The sequence below is a fragment of the Onychomys torridus genome, chromosome 19 (assembly GCF_903995425.1).
Source record: "Onychomys torridus chromosome 19, mOncTor1.1, whole genome shotgun sequence".
NCBI lineage: Eukaryota > Metazoa > Chordata > Mammalia > Rodentia > Cricetidae > Onychomys > Onychomys torridus.
In genome coordinates this window covers 63081933-63108713 of record NC_050461.1, presented here as the reverse complement: position 1 = coordinate 63108713, position 26781 = coordinate 63081933, and the positions used below count along the sequence as shown (strand labels likewise).

The window sequence follows — 26781 nt, the reverse complement described above, 5'->3', positions numbered from 1 at the left end:
TGTGATACTTGTAATATGTGTCTGGTGTGCACACATCGGCTTTGCTTTTAGTGTGTAGTGGGAAGTCAGATTGGAAAACTGAAGGTCTTGTTTTCTAGAAGTTCTGAGCATTGCACTCAACTTTCATGTTTGTCTTATAAAAGTTACAGAAAGAAGTGTTGGGGGTCATCCTTCAGCAGTATGTGATTAGAACGTATTAAATTTTCTGACACCTGCCAGGCGGTGGTGGCGCACGCCTTTAATCCCAGCACTCGGGAGGCAGAGCCAGGCAGATCTCTGTGAGTTCAACACCAGCCTGGGCTACATAGCAAGTTCCAGGATTGGCGCAAAACTACACAGAGAAACCCTGTCTCGAAAAAAAAAAAAAATCCTGACACCTGTCGTTACCTGATTCAGGGAATTCCAGTTCCAGGGGGGAAGCAGTTTTTGACCTGTAGAAATATTTCAAGTTTGTATGGTGCTGGGCAGGTGAGTAGGGCAGATTCCGCATCATGTGCCATAACTCATGTGCCAGGACATAAACATTGATTTGTTCTTCTATACTGTTTTGTGATTTGGCATCAGTGGCACTAGGTTTCCCTGATACCCACTAGGGGACATGAGGGTTTGCACAGCTATGGCATGAGATTGCCTCCATTTGCAAAGAGAGCTCTATTATGTGGGGCCTCTCTGTTTGAAAGAAATGTCAGTAGCTGGATTGTCCAGAACATAACAGTTTAAGGGTCACTTTGAGTTAATTTTGTGTTATGTGTTAGTCTATGTTAATTTCTATACCCATAGAATTATAGGTAGTTGGGTTACATTGGTTAAGATCACACTTTTGCTGGCTGAATTTCCTTTGGTCTTTTGATTAAAAGTTGACTATACATTTCTGATTTTGTTCTTGGCTCTTTCTGTCTCCTTTATTCTTTTACAGATGTTGTACACATTTGTGATTATTGTAGCTTTGTGGTAAATATAGAGGTCATATGGTATCACTATGTGTATTGTTTTTTTCATGATCCTATTGTGCATTCTGAGTATTTTCTTTGAATTGTATTCAATTCATGCTGCAAATTTACCATACATAACCTCTTTTTTTTTGGAGCTGAGAATCAAACCCAGGGCCTTGTGCTTGCTAAGCAAGCACTCTACCACTGAGCTAAATCCCCAACCCCCATACATAACCTCTTAATGTTGATGCAATTAGAGCTTTAATTGTATAAAACAAATCACATACTCCTTCTTTAAAATTCGGTTACCATATCAAGGCTGGATGAGGCAACCTAGTAGGAAGAAAGTGTTTCAAGAGCAGGCAAAAGAGTCAGAGACACCTCCACTCACCCCCACTTTTAGGAGTTGCACAAAAACACCAAGCTACACAATGATAACATGTGCATAGGACCTAGTGCAGATCCCTTCAGGCTCTGTGATGGCTGTTTCCATCTCTGTGAGCTCCTGTGAGCCATGCTTAGTGACTTTTTGTTTTGTTTTGTTTTTTGTTTTTTGAGACAGGGTTTCTCTGTGTAGCTTTGCACCTTTCCTGGAACTCACTTGGTAGCCCAGACTGGCCTTGAACTCACAGAGAATCTCCTGCCTCTGTCCCCCGTCTCCCCCCCCCAGTGCTGGGATTAAAGGCATGTGCCACCAACGCCTGGCCACTTAGTGATTTTTGTAGACTGTGTTCTCCTGTGGTCTTTTAGTTAGAAAAATATTTTACTATGAATTTTTTGATGACATTTTTTGGAATTTGAGCTGAGATTTTTCTATTTAAGTTTCTATTTTTCTTAGGATTGTTCTTTCAATAGTGTCCCAAATTTCCTGGATGTTATGTTTCAGGAAATTTTTAGATTTAACATTTTCTTTCATTAATTTATCCATCTCTTCTATCATATCTTCAAGACCTCAAATTCTCTGTTCCGTGTCTTGTATTTTTTATTTATTTATTTATTTATTTGTTTATTTGTTTATTTATTTATTTATTTATTTTGTGCGTCTTGCTTCTGTAGTTCCTGTTCAAATACCTAGATTTTCATTTCTAGAATTCCTTCAGTTTACATTGTTTTCCATTGATTCTTTTTCCATTTTCAGGTCTTGAACAGATTCATTCATTTTCATCAACTGTTTGCTTGCTTGTTTGTTTTATGTTTTCTTTAAGGGATTTGTTAATTTTCTCCAATTTTTCATTTATCTTTTTTCCTGTTTCCTTTAAGGGTTTCATTCCCTTCCTGTTTAAGGACTTCTAACAACTTTATGAAGTTGATCTTAACTTAATTGTGCTTCAACTGTGTTGGAATATCCAGGGCTTGCTGTAGTAGGATAGGTGGAATCTGGTAGTAATATATTGCTCTTGCTGATGTTGATTGTGTTCTTAGGATGCTGTCGAGGTATCTGGGTTTGAGGTGAATGTGCGTTTAGGTGCCAATTTCTCAGTTTGTCTTTGTTAGATGGGTGTTTTGTGCCTTGGTTTCTATTTGTTCTTTGTTCTTCTGGTCTATGTGGCCTATGGATGAATAGGGCTTCTCAACCCAAGTAGGGGACTGAAATCTTGCATAGGTGTGGACCTTTTTTCTTGCAGAGAATGTCTGCCCAAGTTTGAGGTTGACAAAAGGGGAGAGGAGGAGAGTTTGTTGTTAGTGTAGAGGGAGAGTGTGGACAGGTAGCCTACATGGGCATCTGTCAGATGGTGTGTCTTTTGTTTGAGCAAGTACTCTCCACCCAGGATGGAGGATCCAAAGCATAGATTTGGAGGGAAGTGGGATTGGGCATAGTGTTGGGAGTTTTTGAAAGAATGGAGGAGATCCACAAGTGAGCAGCCTATGTGGAATTCTGATGGCTGGCATGGCCTCTTGTCCAGCCAGAAGGCTTTGCCTCAGTTTGCCTACCTATTTTCCTGGATGATTGTCTTGTACTTGAGCAGAGGATATACATCTGATTTGGGGGTAAGTACATGGCTTTATGGGTGACAGCTGAAGGGTTGGTAGGGAACTGTGTCTGTGGGAATGTAGGAAGTGTAGAAATTTCATGGGCCAGTGGCCTGCCTACCTGTTCTGGCTGGTGTGACATGCACATGAGCAAAGAATGTGTGCCTGAGTTGTGAGCTGGAATATAACATGTTTCTCTTTTTCTGAATGAATGTATCCTGTGACTTTGTATTTTAGAAAGCCTCAATTTATTTCTTGATTTGACAAGATGTGACAGTCAAAAGTGTGCAGAGACTTTGGACATTTGTACTGTTTGGGCTGTTTCAGATTGTGAGGATCATTGAAGTTAGACTCAATGAATTCTCATTTTTTTCTTTTTTTTTTTTGTATTAATTCTTCTCTCATGAGTAGATCCTGATTCCCACGTCACCTTCCTCTACTCCCTCCTGTCCCCCACCAAATCTCCATTTCCTCAGATCCACTGCTACTCTACTGCCCTTCAGAAAAAAAAAAAAAAAAAAGAGCAAACTTCACAGAGATTAAACAAAGACAACAGAACAAGGTGCAATAAGATTATGCACAAAGCCTCCTATCAAGGCTGGACAAGTAACCCAATAAAAGAAAAAGAGTCCCAAGAGCAGAAAAAAGAGCCAGACACCAAGTCTCCTACACTTAGGAGTCCTATAAACATGCCAAGCTAAAGAACCATAGCACGTAAGTAGAGGACCTGAGTCTTGTATGTCCCATTGATTGCCAGTTCAGTTTCTTTGAGCCCCCATGAATCCTGCATAGTTGATTCTATGGGTCATATTCTCCTGGTTTCCTGGTTACTCTGGATCCTACAAGTTTCACCCACTCCTTGCACAGGATTTTCAGAGCTCAGAGTAATGTTTGAGTAGGGATCTCTGCATGTGTTCCCATCAGCCACTGGAAGAAACCTCTTCAATGACAATTGGGATAGGCACCAGTCTATGATTATAGCAGAATATAGTTATGAATCATTTCATTGATTTTTTTTTTCTTGATCAGATGTATTTGGTCCTACCCTGGTTCTCTGAGCCATCCAAGTTTTGGTTGCTGGCCATCCATGCAGTGTCACACATGTGGTTCCTCTCAGAGCATAGGCTTCAATTTAGATCAGTCATTGGTTGGCCACTACAGAATCTCTTAGACATCATTGCCCCAGCATATGTAGCAGGCAGGAAAATTGTGGGACTAATATTTTGTGGCTGGCTTGGTGTCCCAGTCCCACCACTGGGAACCTAATGTGTTTATAGAAGATGGCTGGTTCAGCCTCCATATTCTTAATTACTAGGAATCCTCACTAGGGTCATCCTATTAGCTTCCAGGAAGTTTTTGCTGCACTGTTTCCATGTCTCCTGCTAAGAGCTCCCCTGTTGCTGTCATCTCTTATTGTCTTCTCTCACTCTGTCCATTCCTTACTCACCTGATCCTTCCTGTTCCCATCCCAACCTGCCTCCAGTGCACACACAATCTATTCCCTCTATTTCCTTCCTAGGGGAGAGCCATGCATCTCCCCTAGAGATGTTTTTGTTACTTAGCCTCTCTGCATCTATGGATTATACTGTGATTAACTGTGATTACTGTGATTGTACTTTATTTAACTACTAATATCCACTTATAAGTGAGTATACATACCATGTTTGTCTATGTGCTTCTGGATTGCCTCACTCAAGATGATAAAGAACTCAAGAAACTAGACAACAACAACCCAAATAATCCAATTATATTGGGCTACAGCTCTAAACAGAATCTCAGTACAGAAATCTAAAGTGACTGATAGGCAGCTGAAAAAAGTGTTCAATATTCTTAGCCACTGGGGAAATGCATATCAAAAGTACTTTGAGATTTTATCTTATATCTTTCAAAATGGTTAAGATAAGAAAAGACAAGTGACAGCTAATGCTGGCAAGGACATGGAGGAAGGAGATTCTTGCTGTTGCAAGTACAAACTTGTACAGCCACTGTGGAAGTCATTATGCAATCATCAAAAAAAAATTCCTCAACACCCAGCTATATCACTCTTGGACATATACCCAAAAGATATGTCTCCATCCTACAACAAAGACACTTCTTCATCTCTGTTGATAGTGGCTTTATCCATACTAGCCCAATACTGTCAATGTGTGTTAGAGATTGTTTTGATTGATGATTGATGTTAGAAGGCTTTTCCTCTTAGGCTGGCATGGGACAGCTCCTCCACCTAGGGTGACAATATTCCTAAGAAATTGTGCCTGGGCTAAAAAGTGGAGCTAACTGAGCATGAGACACTGAATAGGCAAGAAAAAAAGCCAGGAACAATCTTGGCCCATGGGTTTTGCCTTGCATTGTTAGCTTCAATTTCTATCGTAGCCTCCCAAAATGATGGAGTGTGATCTGATACAATCAGCCAAATAAGCATTCATTGCCTGAGGTGTTTTTTGTTAGAGGATTCAATCACAGCAGGATAAAAGCAAGTTATAACAAAAGAAATGGAACAACAAAAGTTATTTTGTTGTTAGGTAGAACCTGTGAGTGTTGTCTTTTGGAAGAATGTGGAAGATATCAAGACATTAGGTGGCAAAAAACATAGAAAGTTGTACACAGAACTTAATTGGCTGCTCTTTTAGGACCAGGAAATGGGATGTTAAGAGGAATGGCAGTAAGTGTAGTTTGAGATCATAGGATTTCAGTTGGAAATAGATAGACACTATAGAAAATTAGGCTAAAGATTATTTATGTGATATTTTGGTCCCAAAGTCTTTCTTATTTTGCCTATGCTCTGGAAATTTAGTAAGGCAGAAATAAAAATTAATGGGCTAATTCCTGAAATGGAATATTGAATCTGTTGGGTGGTTATTAGTGATGACTCATTCATGTCTACAGTGAAAAGAAAACACTTGTGGCAGAAATAGATGAAAATGTAATGGTAAGTTCAAAGGGCAGTCAAGCACTGAAACAGGCAGGAATTTTCAAGGAGTTTATCACCATTATAGAGAAGGCCCTTGCTATGGAATGGAATCCTAGTAAGATGCCCTAAGGGTAGGACTCCCCCTAGCTAAACCTTCAATATATAAGGAATAAGCAAAATGATTCCTAGTCCGAGGAAGCAACTTCATACAAAACCTGCTGCACCAAGCATGAGTGTCCATCTCATTTATGAAATCAAACTTTACAGGATCACCCATCATGTTCTGATTCTGTAAATAGGAAAAAATTCAAAATTTAAGGTAATAGATTCTTAGTCTATGGTTACTGTCCAGCATTGTTGCAGGCATCTATATTTGTTAGAGTCAGAAACCCAGTGAGCAGACTGAGATTTCATTGCATGCAGCTGTGAGGATTAAAGCCTAGTATTGTTGGTGTTTTTTTCTACATTTTATTCTTTGGGAGTCTGCCACACAGCTGTAAAAAAAAATCACACAAATAGAGGCTTATTTTTTTCTTATAATTGCAGGACCTTAGCTTGGCTTGTTTCTATCCAGCTTTTCTTAACTTAAATTATCCCATTGACATTTGCCTATGGGCTTTTATCTTCCTCTATTCTGTATACTTTTCTTTACTTCTTACTCTATGGCTTGCTGTGTAGCTGGGTGGTTGGCCCCTGGAGTCCTCTCCTGTTCTTGCTCCTCCTTCCTTTATCCTCTCATATTTCTCCTCCTATTTATTCTCTCTGCCTGCTACCCTCACCTATCCTTTCCTGCCAAGATTTTGGTGGTTTTGCTCTTTATTAGACCAATCCAATATTTTAGACTGGCTTTAGAAGTATCACAGCTTCACAGAGTTAAACAAATGCAACATAAAAGAATGCAATACATCTTTGCATCATTAAAACCAAAGTTCCACAGCACAAAGAAGTATAACACATCTTAAAATATTACACACAGCCTGGGTTGCACTTTGGGATCACAAGATATTGAGATACCTAATCTATAACATGTCTTCCATGGAGACCTAGCTGCAAATAGGGAGTAATCAAAGAAAGAGATGTATGAGAAGTTTCAGGGATAGGGCCATGTAAGCCCTTTGAAACTGAAGCCCCATGCTTCTGAGACAGAGATACAATAATTGATGTTTGTCCTGCTGTGCTTCAGTCTTGCTTTGGTTCAATCTTCCCTTACAGTGTCTCCATTTATCTCTTTTGAAATGTAAATAGTATTCTGTGTCATTGTATACTGGAAAAATGTAATTTGTTTTCTGATTTTACAAGATGTCCCTGTCAAGAGATTGTCTTGAGTGTCAGAAGATACTTTGGACATTTGAACTGTGTAAGCACTGTTGTAGACTATGACAATCAAGGAAGTGAGTAAATGCATTTTCTTCATGGATGACTGTGAGCCTATATTGACCTGAGATAGAATGTAGTTGATTGAATGATAAACCTCCCAGATAGGATGATGTATTGGAACATGTGTCTCTCCTTGGTGTCTTTCTTTCTATTGATGTAAAACCATTAATAGGAGGAGACCTTCTGAATGAAATTCCTCATTGTTGATGTGATAAGAGTATCTATAGCCTCAACCCATTTCCTGTTCCTTTTGTCTACTGTGTTGTGGTTGAAACTAATCAGCCACCTTTATGCCTTCATCACCATATTGATTCTAAAGTGAATGCAGAGATCCTCAGCCAGGCCCCAGGTGGAGCTCTAGGAGTCCAATTGTCGAGAAAGAGGAGGGACTGTAAGAGTGTGAATTGTTGAGACCAAGATTGGAAAAGCACAGGGACAAATAGCCAAACTAATGGACACCCATATTGATTCTATCTCTAAATTGCATAAGATACAGTAGAAATATTTGGTATTCAGTGCTAAGGTAGTTTGTTAGCCTGCTATTTTAATGATTTTTCTTTGTTTTTGAAGACAAGTTTTGTCTTTATAGCCCTTGCTGTCCTGGAAGTACACCTCTGTTTACCAGGCTGATGTGTACTTCCATTCAGAGATCCCTTTGACTCTGACTCCAAAGATCTAGGAATAAACAGTTGGCCTACATTCCTGGCTTTTTTTATTTTTCTGGTTTTGGGTGATGGGCTAGGAATGTAGGTTTTTGTTGGTCATATGAGGTTGTGATGAGGTTCACCCATAGTTTGAATTTTGAAATTTGGCAGAGGGTGCATTCTGTTTTCCAGAATGGCATGTACTCATGACATTAATACTGCCTGAGCCTTCTGGGACTTTGGATTGCAGGTGCATGACCTTCTTCCTGCCTGTTGTTTGATTTGAAATTTTAAATGAATATGAGTATTTTACCAGTATGTATTGATATACACCATGTATGTAATAGTGATATGCACCATATGGGTACCTGGTCCTCACAGTGATCAAAAGATGGTCTCAGAAATTCTGAACTTGAAACAGGGGATAGTTTTGATCCCCCATGTAAGTAGTGGTAATTGAGCCTACCTATATGCAAAGACATCAAGAGCTCTTTACTACTGAGCTATCTCTTGCCCTGTGTTGATTATTTATGATCAACATATATTGCTAGTGTTTTTGTCTGTCCTATTGTAACTATTTAAACACATAGTACCTTTTAGTATAATATTATTGATATTACAGTTTTAAACCTGAGACATTTCAGGTTTCTGAAGATGAATACAGAACTGGAAGGAAAACATAAATCTTTATAGGAACTTCAGTGAAAACTTCTGAGTTCTTTCATTTTTGTTTGTTTGACTCATTTTTGCATGGGAGACATGGTCTCAATATGTACTTCTGGCTGTCCTGGACCTTATTTCATAAACTAGGCTGACATTCACCCCAGAGGCAAATATACCTGCCTCTGCCTTTTGAGTGTTGGGGTTAAAGGCATGAGGCAATACACCCAATTTTTCCACCTTATTTTTCTTTTTTGTAGTTAGTAATTGTTCATAAAATTTCTCTCATGTGTACCCTATACTGTTGGTCTGTTTACTTGTCTCTATATGCTTGTTAATAGTCCTTTCTCTTGCAAAGGTTACAGAAATGACAGAGGGGAACCTCCTATTCAGTTTCCTTCTAAAATGACTTGGTGATTACATTATAATGTCTATGTCATGAAATAAGTGTGGGGAGGACCAGAATTATATGACTATACTGCCAAAGAAGTATACATTTACAATGTTGTCACTATCATGCTTTCTGTTGTACACATGTATGGAATATTTTAGAATGCAGTTACCTATGATGACGTGCATATTGATTTCACATGGGAAGAGTGGACTTTGCTGGATCTTTCCCAGAAGAATCTCTACAAAGATGTGATGCTGGAGACCTACAGGCACCTCACTACTATAGGTAAGACTAAATTTTCATTCATATTTTAAAATAAGGGGACAACAGTACCCTGGTTATTGATGTTCTTCTATAATTTGATTGAGAAAGAAGAAGAATGATGTGAATAAATCAGGCATGGTTCTAAGGTTCACTGAGGATAGTAACTAAAATTTTGCACAGTGTTCAATAATATAACACACGTTTTCTGTTATTATATTTTAGGATACAGTTGGGAGGACCATGATATTGAAGAATGTTGTAAAATTTCTAGAAGATATAAAAGGTAATTTTCATGTGCAAGCTAACACAAATGTTCCACTAAAGAAGTTATAATATGTTCTGGGGTTTTAAATAAAAGTAAAGTGTGAATAAGCACCACTTAAAGTGCATCGATAATTATTAAATACTCACAAAACCACATATCTCAATTTAGGAGTGAATTGCATTTACAAGGCATTCTTTTAAAAAGAAATCAAGGAAACAATGCCTTCACTGTTATCACAGTTTGAATCATAGCAACATTAGAGCTATGGTGTAGATCTGTCTGTAGCTGAAGAATTTCTCCAGTACCACCCAGCCACATGGTCCCTCAGTGGCTTATAAAATAATCATTCAGAGGCTTAATATTAATTACCAATTGCATGACCTATGGTAGGCTTCTGGCTAGCTAGTTCTTATAGCTAAAATTAATCCATTTCTATTAATCTATGTTTTGCTACATGTTCTGTGACTTACCTGTCTGCTGGCATGTTGTTCCTTCAGTGGCGGCTGGCCTCTCTCCACCTTCTTCCTGTTTCTCTGCTTGGATTTCCCACCTGCCTCTAAGCTCCTTTGCCATACGCCAGAAAAATTTTATTTACTAGCCAATGGGAGCAACACAAATTCACAGCGTACAGAAAAACATCCCACAGCTTCTGTCAGTCCATTTATTTTATACCACTCATTTTACAAAATGGATACACATTGAAGATATGATAAGGATATCTCCATAACCTTCTAATAAGCAAACAGTCCATAGTAAAATTGGTGTTACTCACATACTTGTTGTGACTGTGCTGTTTAGTGAGAGGGGCAGTTAGAGTCAGGAGTCAAGGGGCAGTTGTTGTGTAGACATCTGAATCCCTATACCACATGTCTATGAGGACAGAAAGTAAAAACTGAATTCACTGTGGAAATCTTTTATTTCTTACTTCTGTTACTAGGTATATCATATGCCACTCTGGATATCCCATATGAGCATAGGGATATGGAAAGACATAACATACATCTCTCTCAGAACAATTAGAAGATATGTAGCAGTTCCTGGTTTGGGTACATTTGTTGAATTTGATTCAAGTATACAAATAATTGGTTTGCAGTTTCATTCTTAATGCATTATTAGACACTGTACAAATGTCCTGTGAATACTAGGACTGTGTAAATATTTCTGTTTGTCCTAGTTAATTTAGCAAATGTAGTGTGACTCACAGTACAGGAAAACTGATAAATGTAATAAGGGTGGTAAAGCTCTGAGTTTTTCCTGTTCTCTTCAAATATGTGAAAAATCTCATATAGAAAAAAAGATTATGTAAATGTGAAACTAGTAGTAAATGATCTTACCACCAATGATGCAAAACAGCTATTAATAAAGGGGAAAAACATGAGTGTAAACACAGTGATAAAACCTGATAATCTTATTCCATATTGTAAAATTATTTCATACAGATATAAAGATTCAACAGTGTATTGAATGTGGTAAAGCTTTTACATGTTTCATTATCCTTATAGGCAAGAAAGAAGTCAAACTGGAGAGAGACCTTTTGTACATACTCAGTGTGTTAACACCTTTGCATATCCCAGTACTGTTCAACTGCATAAAAGAACAAATACTAGTGAGAATCTTTATGAATGCAATCAATGTGTTAAAGCCTTTGCAAATTATAGTCATCTTCAAATACATAGAACAGCACACACTGGAGAGAAACGCTATGAATGCATTCAATGTGGTAAAGCCTTAGCATGTCAGAAAAATCTTCAAATGCATGAAAGAACACACACTGGAGAGAAACCCTATGAATGTAATCAATGTGGTAAAGCCTTTGCACGATACAGTAATCTTCAAAGACATAAAAGAATGCATACTGGAAAGAAACCATTTAAATGTATTGATTGCGGTAAAGCCTTTGCACAATACAGTAATCTTCAAATTCATAAAAGAATACATACTGGGGAGAAACCCTATGAATGTAATCAATGTGGTAAAGCCTTTGCTCGAGACAGTCATCTTCAAAGACATAAAAGAGCACATACTGGAGAGAAACCCTATGAATGTAATCAGTGTGGTAAAACCTTTGCAGATGACAGTACTCTCCGAGTACATAAAATAACTCATACTGGAGAGAAATCCTATGAATGTAATAAATGTGGTAAAACCTTTGCATGGCAGAAAAGTCTCCAAATGCATAAAACAACACACTCTGGAGAGAAGCCCCATGAATGCACTCAGTGTGGTAAAGCCTTTGTATGGTACAGAAGTCTTCAAATGCATAAAACAACACACACAGGAGAGAAACCCTATGAATGCACTCAATGTGGTAAAACCTTTGTATGTCAACAAAGTCTTCAAGTGCATAAAAGAACACACACTGGAGAGAAACCCTATGAATGTAATCAGTGTGGTAAAGCCTTTGCACATGCCAGTACTCTTCAAAGACATGAAAGAACACACACTGGAGAAAAACCCTATGAATGTAATCAGTGTGATAAAACCTTTGCAGACGACAGTACTCTCCGAAAACATAAAGTAACCCATACTGGAGAGAAATCCTATGAATGTAATTATTGTGGTAAAGCCTTTGCACAAAACAGTAATCTTCAAAGCCATAAAAGAACACATACTGGAGAGAAATCCTATGTATGTTATCAATGTGGTAAAGCCTTTGCTAGGCATAATAATCTTCAAGTGCATAAAAGAACACATACTGGAGAAAAACCCTATGAATGCAAGCAATGTGGTAAAGCCTTTGCAGATTACAGTCGTCTAAAAAGGCATAAAAGAACACACTGGAGAGACATCTTATGAACGTATTCAGTGTCATAAAGCCTTTACAGACCACTATCATCTCTGAATACATGAAAGAAATCATATTGGAAAGAAACCATGTGAATGTAATCAGTGTGGTAAAGCCTTTGCAGATCACAATAGTCTCCAAATACATGAACGAACCTTCACTGGAGAGAAACCCTATGAATGTAATCAATGTGGTAAAGCCTTTTCAATAAACAGTCATCTTCAAAGGCATAAAAGAACACATACTGGGTACAAACCTTATGAATGTAAGCAATGTGGTAAAGCCTTTGTATGTCTCAGTACTTTTCAAATACATAAAAGAAAACATACTGGGGAGAAATCCTACGAATGTAATCAGTGTGGTAAAGCCTTTGCACATCTCTTTACTCTTCAAAGGCATAAAAGAACCCATACTAGAGAGACCTTATGAGTGTAATGATTGTGGTAAAGCCTTTAAATATCTCAGTATTTTTTCAGATGCATAAAAGAACACATACTGGAAAGAAGCTCTATGTTTGTAATCAATGTTTCAAAGCCTTTGAATGTCATAGTAGTCTTCAGAGGCATAAAAGAACACTTACTGGAGTGGAAAACTATGAATGTAATCAGTGCCCTCAAGCTTTTTTGTCATATTAGTCACTGAAAACATGAAAGAACCTATACTGCAGCGAAACTCTCAGTATGTAATCAGTCTGGTAAAGCCTTTGTATGTTATGTGCTCTTCAAAGGCATAAAATAACACACATTGGAGAGAAATCCTATGAACGTCATCAATGTGGTAAATGCCTTGCAGGTTACAGTACTTTTCAAAGGCATAAAAGGACCTATACTGGAGAGAAACCCTGTGAATGTAATGATTATGGTAAAGCCTTTGCATATCTTAGTACTCTTCAAATGTATAATTGAACACATATTCCAAAGAAACCCTGTGTTTGTAATCAATATTGTAAAACCTTTGTAAGTCACAGTAGTGTTCAGAGTCATAAAAGAAAACTCCCTGGAGAGGAACCCTATGAATGTAATCATTGTGGTCAACCTTTTTTTCTGTCACAATAGTCACTGAAAACATGAAAAATTCTATACTGCATAGAAACCCTATGTATGTAATCAGTGTGGTAAATTCATTGCATGTCATAATACTGTTCAAATGCCTAAAAGAACACATATTGGAGAGAACCTTTTGAACATCATCTGTGGAAAGCCTTTGCATGCATCAGTAATCTTCAAAATCATGACACAAAATCAAACTGCAGAGAAACCCTATAAACATAGTCAGTGTGGTAAAGTTTTGTACTTTTTATAGGAGTAAATATTTTTGTGTGCAATCTATCTGTTAAAGACCTTGCATATTGCAAGTCTTTGACTGCCTGAAAAAGCTACTGATAACTCCTTTTTTATAATTTTTTAAATTAAAATATTTTTCTTTCCTTTTACATACCCTCTCCTGTCCTCCCTCCCTCCCTCCCCTTTTCCTACTCTGCCACCTCTCCCCATCCCTCACCATCTCCTCCTCATAGTGGGTAAAGGCCTTCCTTAGGTAGTAAACACAGACTAGATTACCAAGTTGTAGCTAGACCTAGCCTTCACCCCTGCATCAAGGCTGAATATGGTATCCCACCATAGGAAATGGGCTCTAAAAGGTTAGTTCATTTACCCAGGATAAGTCCTGGTTCCATATGCCAGAAACATATTGAGCCACATAACTGCCACTAATATTTAGAGAGTGTGTGTGGTCCCATGCAGGCTCCGCAGCTTTCAGTCCAGAGTCTATGAGCTCGCACTAGCTTGGGTCAGCTAACTGTGGTTTTTCCCATCATAATCCTTACCCCACTTGCTCCTGTAATCCTTCCTTTCTCTCTTTAACTGAACTCTAGAATCATGACCAAGTGCTTGGTTGTGGGTATCTGCATCTGCTTCCATCAGTCACAGGATGTAGGTGCTATGATAACAATTAGGGTAGACACCAATCTGAATACAGGGGAAGGCTAGTTCAAGTACCCTCTCCACCATTCCTCTCAGTCTTAGCTGGGGACAATCTTGTAAGTTCCTAGTGTTTTCCCTAGATTTCTTCCCATCCCCTTAATGGTGCACTCTGTCAAGACATCTCTTTCATTGCTCCCCCTCCTCAGGTCTCCCCCTACTCCGGCATCTCGAGCACTCATGTTCCCACTTCCCATCCCCTCCTCGCAACTCCCCCCTCCCAGTTTATCCAGAAAATTTTAACCCTTTCCCCTTCCTGGGGCAATCTATAAGTATCCCTCCTAGCATCCTCCTCTTTACCTAGCTTCTCTGTGGTTGTACATTGTAGCCTGATTATCCTTTGCCTTATGACTAAAATTCATTTATGAGTGAGTACATATCATGTTTACCTTTCCAGATCTGGGTTACCTCACTATAGATTCTAAACAGTCTTAATAAATAAGAAACACAGAGCCAAATACAGAAATAATAGCCAAAGAGATCAGAGAGCCACAACTAGCTTTAGCTTACCACCAGCAGTAGCTTCCCCGTAGATTTCTCCCTGCCTAATGTGTTTTCATTGCCTTTCTGTTCTGCCTTCTATTGGCTCTAAGCCCAGCCACACGACTTCCTCATCACTGCCTGTCTATACAGACCTCCAGGTCTCTATGGTTGGTGCTGGGATTAAAGGTTCATGCCACCACCTTGGCTGTGTCCTTGACCACACAGAAACTCTGCCTGCCATGTGATCAGATTAAGGGTGTGTGCTACCACAGCCGTACTTCTGCTTAATGGCTGTTTGACTTCTGGTGTCCAGGCAACTTTATTAACATACAAATAAAATGTCACATCTCATCACAAATAAAATATCACCACACTTCACTCAGGATGATTTTTTTCTAGTTCCATCCATTTACCTACAAATTTTGTGATGACATTGATTTTTAATGCTGTGTAATATTCCATTGTGTAAATGTACTACATTTTCTTTATCCATTCTTTGGTTGCAGAACATCTAGATTATTTCCAGGTTCTGGCTATTATGAATAATGCTGCTATGAACATAGTTGAGCAAACGTGCTTTTGGTGTCATTGAACATCCTTTGTGTATATGCCTAATGGTGGTTTTACTTGGTCTTTAGGTAGTTTGATTCCCAATTTTCTGAGAAACTGCCATACTGATTTCCAGAGTGGCTGAATGAGATTGCATTCCCACCAGCAGTGGAGGAGTGTTCCCCTTTCTCCACATCCTCTCCAACATAAGCTGTCACCAGTGTTTTTGATCTTAGCCATTCTGACAGGAATAAGATGGTATTGAAGAATCACTTTGATTTGCATTTCCCTGATGGCTAAGGATGCTGAACACTTCCTTAAATGTGTTTCTGCCATTTGATATTCGTCTGTTGAGAATTTTCTGTTTAGTTCTTCTCCACATTTTTAATTGGATTATTTGATATTTTGATGTCTAGTTTTTTTAGTTCTTTATATATTTTAGAGATCAACCTTATGTCAGATGTGGGATTGTTAAATATCTTTTCCCATTCTGTAGGCTGGCTTTTTGTCTTATTGATAGTGTCCTTCACCTTACAGAAGCTTCTTAGTTTCTGGAGGTCCTATTTATTAATTATTAATTTCAGTGTCTGTGCTACTGGTGTTGTATTTGGGAAGTGGTCTCTTGTGTCAGTGCATTCAAGGATATTTCCTACTTTCTCTTACAAGAGGTTCAGTGTAAATGGATTTATGTTGAGATCTTTGATCCATTTGGACTTGAATTTTGTGCATGACAATAGATATGGATCTATTTGAATTCTTCTATATGTAGATATCCAGGTGTGCTAGCACCATTTGTTAAAGATTCTTTCTTTTTTCCATGGTATAATTTTGGATTCTTTGTTAGAAACCAGATGTTTCTAAGGTTGTGGATTAATAACAGCATATTTGATTTGATTCCATTGATCAATGTGTCTGTTTTTATGCCTATTCCAAGCTGTTTTTATTATTATAGCTCTAAAGTAGAGCATGAAAAAAGGGATGGTGATGCTTCTTGAAATTCCTTTGTTCTTTAGGGTTGTTTTAGCTATCCTAGGATATTTGTTTTTCCATATGAGGCTGAGTATTGTTCTTTCAATATCTGTGAAAAATTGTGTTGGGATTTTGATTGGGACTACATTGTAAGAGTAGATTGCTTTTGGTAAGATTGCCTTTTTAACAGTGTTGATCGTACCTACCTAAGAACAAGAGAGATCCTTCCATTTTCTGATATCTTCTTCAATTTCTTTCTTCAAAGACTTAAAGTTCTTGTCATACAAGTCTTTCACTTGTTTGATTAGAGTTACCCCCAAGGTATTTTATATTATTTGTGGCTATTGTAAAGGGAGATGTTTCTCTAATTTCTTTCTCAGCCCATTTACCATTTGTCTATAAGAGGGCTACTTTTTTTTTCTTAGTTAATCTTATATCTTGCCACATTACTGTAGGTGTTCATGAGCCATAGGAGTTCTTTGGCAGAATTTTTGGAGTCATTTATAGATACTATCATAGCATCTGCAAATAGCAAAAGTTTGACTTCTTTTCCAATTTGTTGCCCCTTGATCTCTTTTTTTATTAGTTTATTTATTTATTTTTTGTTTTATTGCTCTAGCTAGAACGTCCAGTACTATATTGAATAGAAATAGAAAGAGTAGACATCTATGTTTTGTTCATGATTTTAGTGGAATAGCTTTGAGTTTCTCATCTTTTAGTTTGATGTTGGCTGTTGGCTTGCTGTATGTTGCCTTTATTATGTTTAAGTATGTTTCAGTATCTCTCCAAGACATTTATCATGAAGGGGTGTTGGATTTTGATGAAGGCTTTTTCAGCTTCTAATGAGATGTTCATGGTTTTTTTTCTTTCAGTTTGTTTATATTGTGTATTACATAGACAGATTTTCATATGTTGACCCATCCCTGCATCTCTGGGATGAAGCCTACTTGATCATGGTAGGTGATTGATTTCCTGTGTTCTTGGACTGTGCTGGCTAGTACTTTATTGAGTATTTTTACAACAATACTCCTGATAGAGATTGGTCTGTAATTCTCTTTCCTAGTTGTATCTTTAGGTGGTTTGAGTATCAGACAAACTGTAGCTTCATAAAAAGTTTGGCAATGTTCTTTCTGTTTCTATTGTTCACAACAATTTCAGGAGTATTAGTATTAGTTCTTCTTTGAAGTTCTGGTAGAATTCTATGCTAAAACCATCTGGCTTTTGGGGTTTTGTTGTTGTTGTTGTTGTTTGTTTGGGAGTCTCTTGATGACTGCTTCTATTTTCTTAGGGGTTATATGTCCATTTAAATTGTTTATCTGATCCTGATTCATTTTGGTATGTGGTACCTATCTTGTCCATTTCTTTTACATTTTCCCATTTTGTGGAGTATAGGTTTTCAATGTATATCCTGATAATTCTCTGTATTTCCTCAGTATCTGTTATTATTTCCCCCTTTTCACTTCTTTTCTTTCTTTTTTTTTTTTTTTGAGCTGAGGATTGAACCCAGGGCCTTGCACTTGCTATGCAAGCGCTCTACCACTGAGCTAAATCCCCAACCCCCCCCTTTTCATTTCTCATTTCATTATTTTGGATATTCTGTCTCTGTCCTTTGGTAAGTTTGGATAAGGGTTTATCTATCTTGTTAATTTTTCTCAAAGAACCAATTCTTCGTTTCATTGATTCTTGGTATTTTCATTGTTTCTATTTTATTGACTTCAGCCCTCAATTTGATTATTTCCTATCATCTACTCCTCTGGGAGTGAGAATGTTCCTCTTTGTTCTAGAGCTTTCAGTTGTGCTTTTAAGTCACTTGTCTGAAATTTCTCCAACTTTTTTATGTAGGCAGTTTGTGCTATGAACTTTCATTTTAGCATTGCTTTCCTAGTGTACCTTAAGTTTGAGTATGTTGTGCATTCACTTTTGATGAATTTTAGGAAGTCTTTAATTTCTTTCTTTAGTTCTTCCTTGACCCAGTGGTGATTCAGTTGAGCATTCTTCCTTTTCCATGAGTTTGTGGGCTTTCTGCATTTTGTGTTGTTGAATTCTAACTTTAAGCCCTGGTGGTCTGCTAAGATACAGGGGGCTATTCCAATTATTTGTATCTGTTGAGATGTGCTTTGTTGCTGACTATGTGGTCAGTTTTGGAGTAGATTCCATGGGATGCAGAGAATATATATTTTTTTGTGTATCAGTGAAATTTTCTATAGATGTCTGTAGCATGAATCTTAAACAGTCTTATTAATAAAAGCAAACCTAAGACTAGTTATTGAGGTGAATGCTGGAAGATCAGAGAAGCAAAACAAGCCACAGCTATCTCACCTTGCCAGTTCCTCAGCTGATCCTCTTTCCTCAGACTGGAAGCCTCTGAGTCCTCATCCAAATGGATCTCAGCTGAATTGCTGCTCAAAGCCTAAAAGCTTAACCAGCCAAATGCTTCTAGTTTCTGTTCTTCATGGCTTATATATCTTTCTGCTTTCTGCCATTACTCCCTGGGATTAAAGGCGTGAGTCACCATGCCTGGCTATTTCCAGTGTGGCCTTGAACTCACAGAGATTGAGAGGGATATCTGCCTCTGGAATGCTAGGATTAAAGGTGTGAGTGCCACCACCTAACGTCTATGTTTAATGTTGTGGCTTTTCTGTTCTCTGATCTTCCAGCATTCACCCCGATAACTGGCGTCAGGTTTGCTTTTATTAATAAGACTGTTTAAGATTCATACTACATATGGCACCCAATGTTCGTGATAAGAATTCATGAAAAAGCCTCTTGCCTGTGGCCTTGCAAGCCCCAGTTTAGACCCAAGCTACATGTTGCTGGTTGTGGTGGCACACTGTTGGATTTACTGAAGAAGGCAGAGGCAGGAGGATCCCGAGGCTTGCTAAGGAGAAGCTTTGGCTGGAGTCCAGACAAAAACTCTGGCAGTGGGACCATGGAGGCAGCAGCTACTGTTCCAAGTTGCCGGCTGCTTCTCATCATGTTGGTGACTGCAATGATAATGCTATCTGGAACAAAGGGTTTACTGCTGCTTGTTCAGAGAAGAATTGCCAGGACCATCATGTTACAAGAAAGCATCGGCAAAGGTCAGTTTGGAAATGTTTGGCAAGACAAATGGTGGATTTTCTCTTCTAGGGAAGAACTTTCATGGTTCCGAGAGACAGACATTTATCAGACTGTGATTGCTCCAAACCATAGAGAAGGCACACACACACACACACAAAAAAAAGTCTTCAGAGAACCTTGACCATACCTAACAGTGACTTTGGAATCTTCAAAAAGATGACAGGATCCCACAATGATGATTCCACATGGACTATGGTAAAGTCATTAAGCTGATTAACACCACAGAAAGATCGACTTTGGACTGCAAACTACTCAGGACAGTTTTGAGATGGCTAGCTGAGATGATCCAGCCTGACAGACTACTTGCCGAACAAGGAATTGTGACAAGCCCTGCACTTTCTCATTATGCAGAGACTGGACAAATGATACAGGACTTGACAGTTAACCCCAAAATTTTCTTTTCAGGATCCTCTAAAGAAGTCTTCACCTCCAGAAAGCAGGAAGCAATTTTAAGAAAACAACGCCCATATTCCCAAGAGGTGGGGTGGGTGTGTTTTGACCATTCAATGACTTATGGATAATTGTTATTGTTTATGATGGTTGGTTACAAGTTGTTAATTGTTAATGGTCAGGGAAAAAGCTGAACAAGGAGATTAGCTTCAGAGTTTTTGTTAGGAAAAAAAAGAAAAAGAAAAAAGAGAATATAGATATGAGGTAGATATGAATCTACTCTGAGAAAAAAGATAAAGAATAATAGGATAAATGGGTAGATCACCGAATCTACTGTAAAAAGAAAAAAGGGAAGATATAAAAATGACAAAAGGTCGACTACTGAATCTATTATGAAAAGAACAAAGATAGAATATAGATATAATAAAATAAAAAGGTCAATAATTGAATCTACACTTAAAAAGGAACTACTTGTTTTAAATAGGATAAGTAATGAAATTTTTGTCTGAGCTTATCAAATGTTGCTGGACTGGACATTGTCAAAATATATATAATGGAGTTTTTTGTCTGAATCTGTCAACTGTTAATGGACTGGACATTGTTAATGTAATTTTTGACTGTATATATTGTATATACTTATTGGATAGTTTTTCTTGTATTAGTTATAAGTTTTTTTAAATTTTAGACAAAAAAGGGGAAATGTGGTGGTATTGTGTTCCCCAAAATATTGTGCACTCTAATAAATTTTATCTGGGGTCAGAGAATGGAACAGCCATTAGACAGACGTAGAGGCCAGAAAATGGTAGCACTCACACCTTTAATCCTAGCATTCCAGAGACAGAAATACCTCTGGATCTCTGTGAGTTCAAGGCCACATTGGAAACAGCCAGGCATTGGAACACATGCCTTTAATTCCAGGGAGTGATGGCAGAAAGTAGAAAGATATATAAGGCATGAAGAACAGAAACTAGAAGCATTTGGCTGGTTAAGCATTTAGGCTTCTAGCAGTAGTTCAGCTGACATCCATTCAAATATGAGGACTCAAAGGCTTCCAGTTTGAGGAAACAGGATCAGCTGAGGAACTGGCAAGATGAGGAAGCTGTGGATTGTTCTGTCTCTGATCTTCCAGCATTCACCCCAATAACTGGCCTCAGGTATTATTTTACTAATAAGAACTTTTAAGGTTCCTGCTACAGATGTCTGTTAGGTCTGTTTGAGTCTTATCATCTGTTAGTTCCCTTATTTCTGTTAATACTCCGTATGGCAGACCAGTGTAGTGGTGAGAGAGAGTTGTTGAAGTATCCCACTATTAGTGTGTGATGTTAGATATGTGATTTAAGCTTTAGTTATGTTTCTTTGACAAATGTACGTACCTCTGTATTTGGGGCATAAATGTTCAGAATTGAGACTTCATCTTGATAGATTTTTCCTGTGATGAATATGAAATGTCCTTCTCTATCTCTTTCAATTGATTTCAGTTTGAAGTGAATTTTGTTAGATATTACCCATACTATATTTTTTCTTTGGTCCATTTGATTGGAAATACTTTTCCCAACCCTTTATTCTGAGGTATTGTCTGTCTTTGAGATTGAGGTATGTTTCTTGTATGCAGCAAGCAGGATGGATCCTGTTTTTGTATCTATTCTGTTACCCTGTGTATTTTAGGCAAATTGAGTCCATTGATGTTAAAGAATATTAATGACTAGTGATTGTTCATTCCTTGGGCTTTCTTATGGTAGTGTGTGTGTGTGTGTGTGTGTGTGTGTGTGTGTGTGTGTGTGTGTGTGTTTCCCCTCTTTGCAATTTGCTGACATGAGGTTATGTACTGTCTGTGTTTTGAGAGTTGCAGCTAAATTACTTGGGTTGTAGTTTCCTTCTAGTACTTTCTGTAGGGCTGGATTTGTGGATATGTAATGTTTAAATCTGGTTTTGTCATGGAATATCTTGTTTTTTCCATCTATGGTTATTGCAAGCTTTGTTGGGTATAGTAGACTGTGCTGGCATCTATGGTCTCTTAGTATCTGTAGAACATCTGTCCAGGACCTTCTAGCTTTCAGAGTTTCCATTGAGAATTTGGTGTAATTCTCATAGGTCTGCCTTTATATGTTACTTGACCTTTTTCCTTTGCTGTTCTTAATATTCTTTCTTTGTATGTTTAGTGTTTTAAGTATTATGTGGCGTGGGGACTTTTTTATGGTTCAGTATATTTGGTGACATGTATGGTTCTTGTCCCTTCATAGGCATGTCTTTCTTGAGGTTGGAAAATTTTTCTTCTAAAATTTTGTTGAATATATTTTCTGTGACTTTGAGCTGGAATTCTCCTTCTTCTATCCCTATTATTTGTAGGGTTGGTCTTTCCATGGTGTCCCAAATTTCCTGGATTTTTTTGTTAAGAATTTGGTGGATTTAACATTTTTGTTGTTGTTGTTGGAAGAATCTGTTCTATCGTATTCTCATTGCTTAAGATTCTCTCTGCCGGGCTGGAGAGATAGCTCAGAGGTTAAGAGCACTGACTGCTCTTCCAGAGGTCCTGAGTTGAATTCCTAGCAACCACATACATGGTGGCTCACAACCATCTATAATGAGATCTGATGCCCTCTTCTGGCCTGCAGACATACATGCAGGCAGAACACTATATACATAAAAAAACAAAAACAAAAACACACACAAAAAGATTCTCTCTGCCATTTCTTATATTCTCTTGATTAAGCTTGCATCTGTAATTTCTGTTTGTTTACTCAGATTTTTGTTTTCCACAATTCCCTCAGTTTTTGTTTACTTTATTGCCTCTATTTCAATTCTGAAGTCTTGAACTGTTTCCTTCACATGTTTGATTGTTTTTTCCTTCGGTTTCTTGAGTTTCTTGATTTCCTTCAAATTTTTGTTTCTCTTTTTCTCTATTCTTTTAAAAATTATTTCTTCCTTAAAGTCCTCTATCATCTTCATAAAGTTGTTTTTAATGTCTCTTACTTCTGGATCATCTGCTTTGGGAGGTTCAGGTTTTGCTGTTGAAGGATTACTAGGTTCTGGTGGTAGCGTATTGCTCTTTACCTTTTTTATCATGTTCTTACACTGCTGTCTATCCATTTCTTCCTTTATCCCATACAGGTGGAACTCCAGGTTGCTCTTCTTTCAATTGCTGCAAGAAGGATCTGTGGCTCCTGTGGTTACTCATCTTCATAATCAGTGCAGGAGGGGCATGTGGCTCTGGTGGTCACTGGTGTCCCAGTGGATCGTTGGTGATCGGGTTGGGGGAAAAGGGCTGCTACCTGGTCTCTGGGAATGCACTAACTGGGGGTGGGTCCTAAGGCTAGAAAACTAGGCTGTCCAGTTCAGCAGTTTGGGTCTTACCTCTTCTCCAGTCAGTGCATGGAAGAAGCTCGTATGGCTCCTGTGGACACTGCTGCCACTGTAGATGGTTGGTTGGAATGGTGGGGGAAGAGACTGCTGTCCTTTCTTTTGGGCTGCCCTGGTCGGGGGAGGGGCTGGAGAACTGTGCTGACCACTCTAGAGATTGGGCCTTACCTGTTCCCAATCGGTACAGGGGAGCATATGACTTAGGAGGTCCATGGTGTCACTGTGGATGGTTGGCTTGGCAAGAGAGAACGTCTTAATATAAAGTATTTGGTAAGATCATTAGACAACATAATTATAATCAATTTCCCAAGAGTATTTATTCTGTAGAAAAAATTCGACGGTGTCAACAATCTGTTAAAGCATTATGATCTCCATTTTTATATTGGGTGTACCAGCAATCTCATGAAAGAATGAATTTATAACTATGTGACACCCTATGTATAGGGTAAAATTGCCAGCCAAAGAAACATACACTGAAAATAGAGCAGGTGGAATACACACACTTTGGCCCTGAAACCAGAGCCAAAGAAATATACCTTGACCTTGAAACCAGAGCAAAAGAAGCACTTTATCTCTGAATGCAGAGCTAGTGAAGGAAACACCCTGACCTGAAAAAGAAACCAAAAGGGCAAAAGATACCTGTGGAAGAAACACACTTTGGACCTGAAACCCAGAGCCAAAGAAACACACTCTACCCTTGATGAAGTGAGCACAAGCCAACCAATCCCTGAGCTTGAAATCCAGCCAATCTCTGAACTTGTTCAATCTCAGGGATAGAAATCTGACCAATTGTCACCCTGTACCCCTAAGAAGCCCTTTGCTTGTTCAGTTGGCAGCTGCCCTATTCCATCATGGCAGAGGCAGCCATTCTCCAGGATTCCTCCATCCTAAATAAGTCTCTTGAATGAGTTTTGGGTGAAGATTTTTCACCAAAGTGGATCAGAAACTCACTAGTGGATTGGTGTAAACGGGCAATGGACACCTTTGCTGCTCCCTTAAAGAACTGAAGAAGTAACAACTTTTTATTGGAGACTGCTACATTTCTGCAGCTGTTTCCCCCTTACTTGACTGAAATAGAGAAGTAATATTTGGGGTTGGAGCTGAGAAGAAATGGACACTCTGTTCGGCAACTCCAAAGTGGAGTGGAGTGGAGAAGCAATGGACAGCTTTGCTCGGAAACTCTTAGCAGAGTAGAGCAGAGCCCAGTGGCAATGGCTCTCTTTAGACAAGGAGCAAGACTGCTACATTCTACAGGGAGAGCATTACCCTCTGGAACACAGCTTTAGGTATAGCCTGACTTCTTACAGTCAGGGTTCTCTTTTCTTCAGAGCCCTAAATATCCAGGATACCTTCCCTCCACTGCTTCAGGTAGTACTGGACTTTCTCCTCACAGCTGTAGACATCCAGGGTACCTTGTTTTCACAGCTCTAGGTATAGCCTGACTTCTGACAGTCAGGATACCTTTCCTCCCAGAGCTGTAAAAACTTGTAATATGAATTTAAATGATAATTTAACACTTTTAGATTTTAAACTTCTGTTCCATTAAATGAAATAACTAATTCAGGTGTAAAACTTTATGGATTTATATGTTTCTTTTCTGTTGTTGTGATATAATGTCTGGGTGTAGCCTGACTTCAGACAGTCAGGGTAGTTTTTCCTTCATAGCCCTTTTATAAGAGTCATCTTATAGAAGAGTTTAATTTGGCCCTGAGTTCCAGAGAGATACAGGATCATCATAAAAGTGGCTTGGCAACAAGTGTCACACATGGCAGCTTTATCTGGAAGCTAAGAACTTAACCTTCAGCATGAAGCAGAGAGTGAGAACTGGAAGTTGCATGTGTGTGTAAATTCTCAAAGCTTTGCCCCAGTATCATATTTTCTCCAGCAGGGCAGCATTTCCAAAATGTTCCCAAATGATACCACCAACTTAGAATGATTGAGTTCTCAGACTTCAAGCCTGTGTGCTTGCTTTCTGTTACACGAACCAATTCACAGGGAAGAAAAGCTCTGTATGGAAGCCATTTGATGCCTTAACACCTTTGTTATGGAACTGAGTGCTTACAAGGGAGAAATTTTTGTGAGTGAAAAACTGTTTGCTTAAAAAGGTTTTTTTTGTCATTTTGAGATGTCAGTGTGTTTTTGTGTGAGTGTGTGAATGTATATGCCACTTCTTGAGAACACTAGACACTTGTATTTTCTTATAGCAGGAATTACAGAAAGTTGTCAAAAATTGGACCTTGGACCTACGAATGAACATTTCATGACTGCCCAGCCATATCTCTAATGATGTAAATATTTTAAAGCCTATTTATATCACTTTGAAGTCAGGAACTAGGGACAAACTCATACAAGAGTAAAACCCTATTCATGTAAACAATTTTGTAGATGCACAGTCTTATTAAATAAGAAACACAGAGCCAGATGCAGAGTTAATAGCCCAAGAGATCAGAGCAATAGCTAAGAGCTAAAAAACTTTACCCTCCACTGCTGCTGCTGTCCTTTCCCTCAGCAAGAAGCCTACTTCCTGTGTGTCTGTCTTTTTCATTGACTTTCTGTTCTGCCTTCTCATTGGTTGTAAATCCAGCCACATGACCTCCTCATCACTGCCTGTCTATACAGACCTCCAGGTCTTCTATGGTTGGTATTGAGATTAAAGGCTTGTGTCCCCATTCTGGCTGTATCCTTGAACATACAGAGATCCACCTTGCTCTGCCTCCCAAGTGCTGATATTAAGGGTGTGCACCCCCACCGCCCAGGTTCTGCTAAGGCTTGCTATTAGCTCTGACCCCCAGGCAACTTTATTTATTAACATACAAATAAGATCACATTTCAGGACAAATAAAATATCACCATACAATTTGGCAAAGATTCTAGACATTTCATTGTAACCTTGAAAGAAGTAAATTACTTAATGATGTTAACTCAAGACTGATAGTGAAGATCAATGATTGTGGTTTCTATTTTGAAACAGTTGAGGTAGATAATAAAGTATGCTATGTGTGGCAAATCCGTTTAGTGAAATTTATTCTGTGTTCCTTGTATTATTTCAGTGGCTTTTGTTCATCTTCCATTGTGCTTTTATTTCGTAATAGGTATTTTTCTGTTGTAATGTATAGAAAGGTATCCCCATCATCTAAGTACATTGTTTATTTATATATCAGACAGTGTGTGAGCATACTTTTCAAGTAAGTGTGTCTGTGAAATGGTAGGAAGTTGTTGTTCCTGGTTTTGTTTTTCAAATTTCACAAATTCCCTTGAGATTATGCTGTGGTGATATTTTCTTTATATTGTAACAAATAACATTTTTTTCTGAAGATTAGAAGACAGAGGCAGCCATTAGATTAAACATAGAGGCCGGACAGTGGAGGCACATACCTTTAATCCTAGCACTCGGGAGGCAACAAGTTCAAGGGCACCCTATACAGCACAGGATTAATCCAGTTTAAAAGAGAAACAGAGCCAGGTGCTGATGGCTCACACCTTTAATCCAAGTACTAGGGAACCACACACCTTTAATTCCAGCACTAGGAAGGTTGAGACAAGAAATGATATGTCTGGACAGAGAAAGGCATATAAGACAAGAGAAGACAGAAACTCAGTCCTTTTCAGGAAAGACTCGGGCATTGACTATAAGGATTTGTGGATATAGGATCTTCCCCTTTTGGCTGAGGAGTTGGCGAGGTGGGAAGTGGCTGTGGCTTGTTTCCTCTGATCCTTAAGCATTCACCCCA

At 38.5% G+C, this 26781-nt stretch overlaps 1 protein-coding gene across 2 annotated transcripts in view; it reads left to right on the top strand.

Moving 5' to 3' along the window:
• The window catches only part of LOC118570704 (zinc finger protein 431-like), a 76834-nt gene extending 51351 nt beyond the window's left edge, over positions 1-25483 (top strand). The window contains exons 2-4 of one of the 2 annotated variants that reach the window (XM_036169362.1): positions 9048-9174; positions 9376-9436; positions 22802-25483. In XM_036169362.1, coding sequence (XP_036025255.1) covers positions 9048-9174; positions 9376-9436; positions 22802-23015 — 402 coding nt within the window. In that variant the 3' untranslated portion in view covers positions 23016-25483. Of the gene's footprint in view, positions 1-9047; positions 9175-9375; positions 9437-10920; positions 12345-22801 lie in introns of those variants that run through there. The other variant, XM_036169361.1, reaches the window with a different exon arrangement.
• Positions 25484-26781: the final 1298 nt, after the last annotated feature.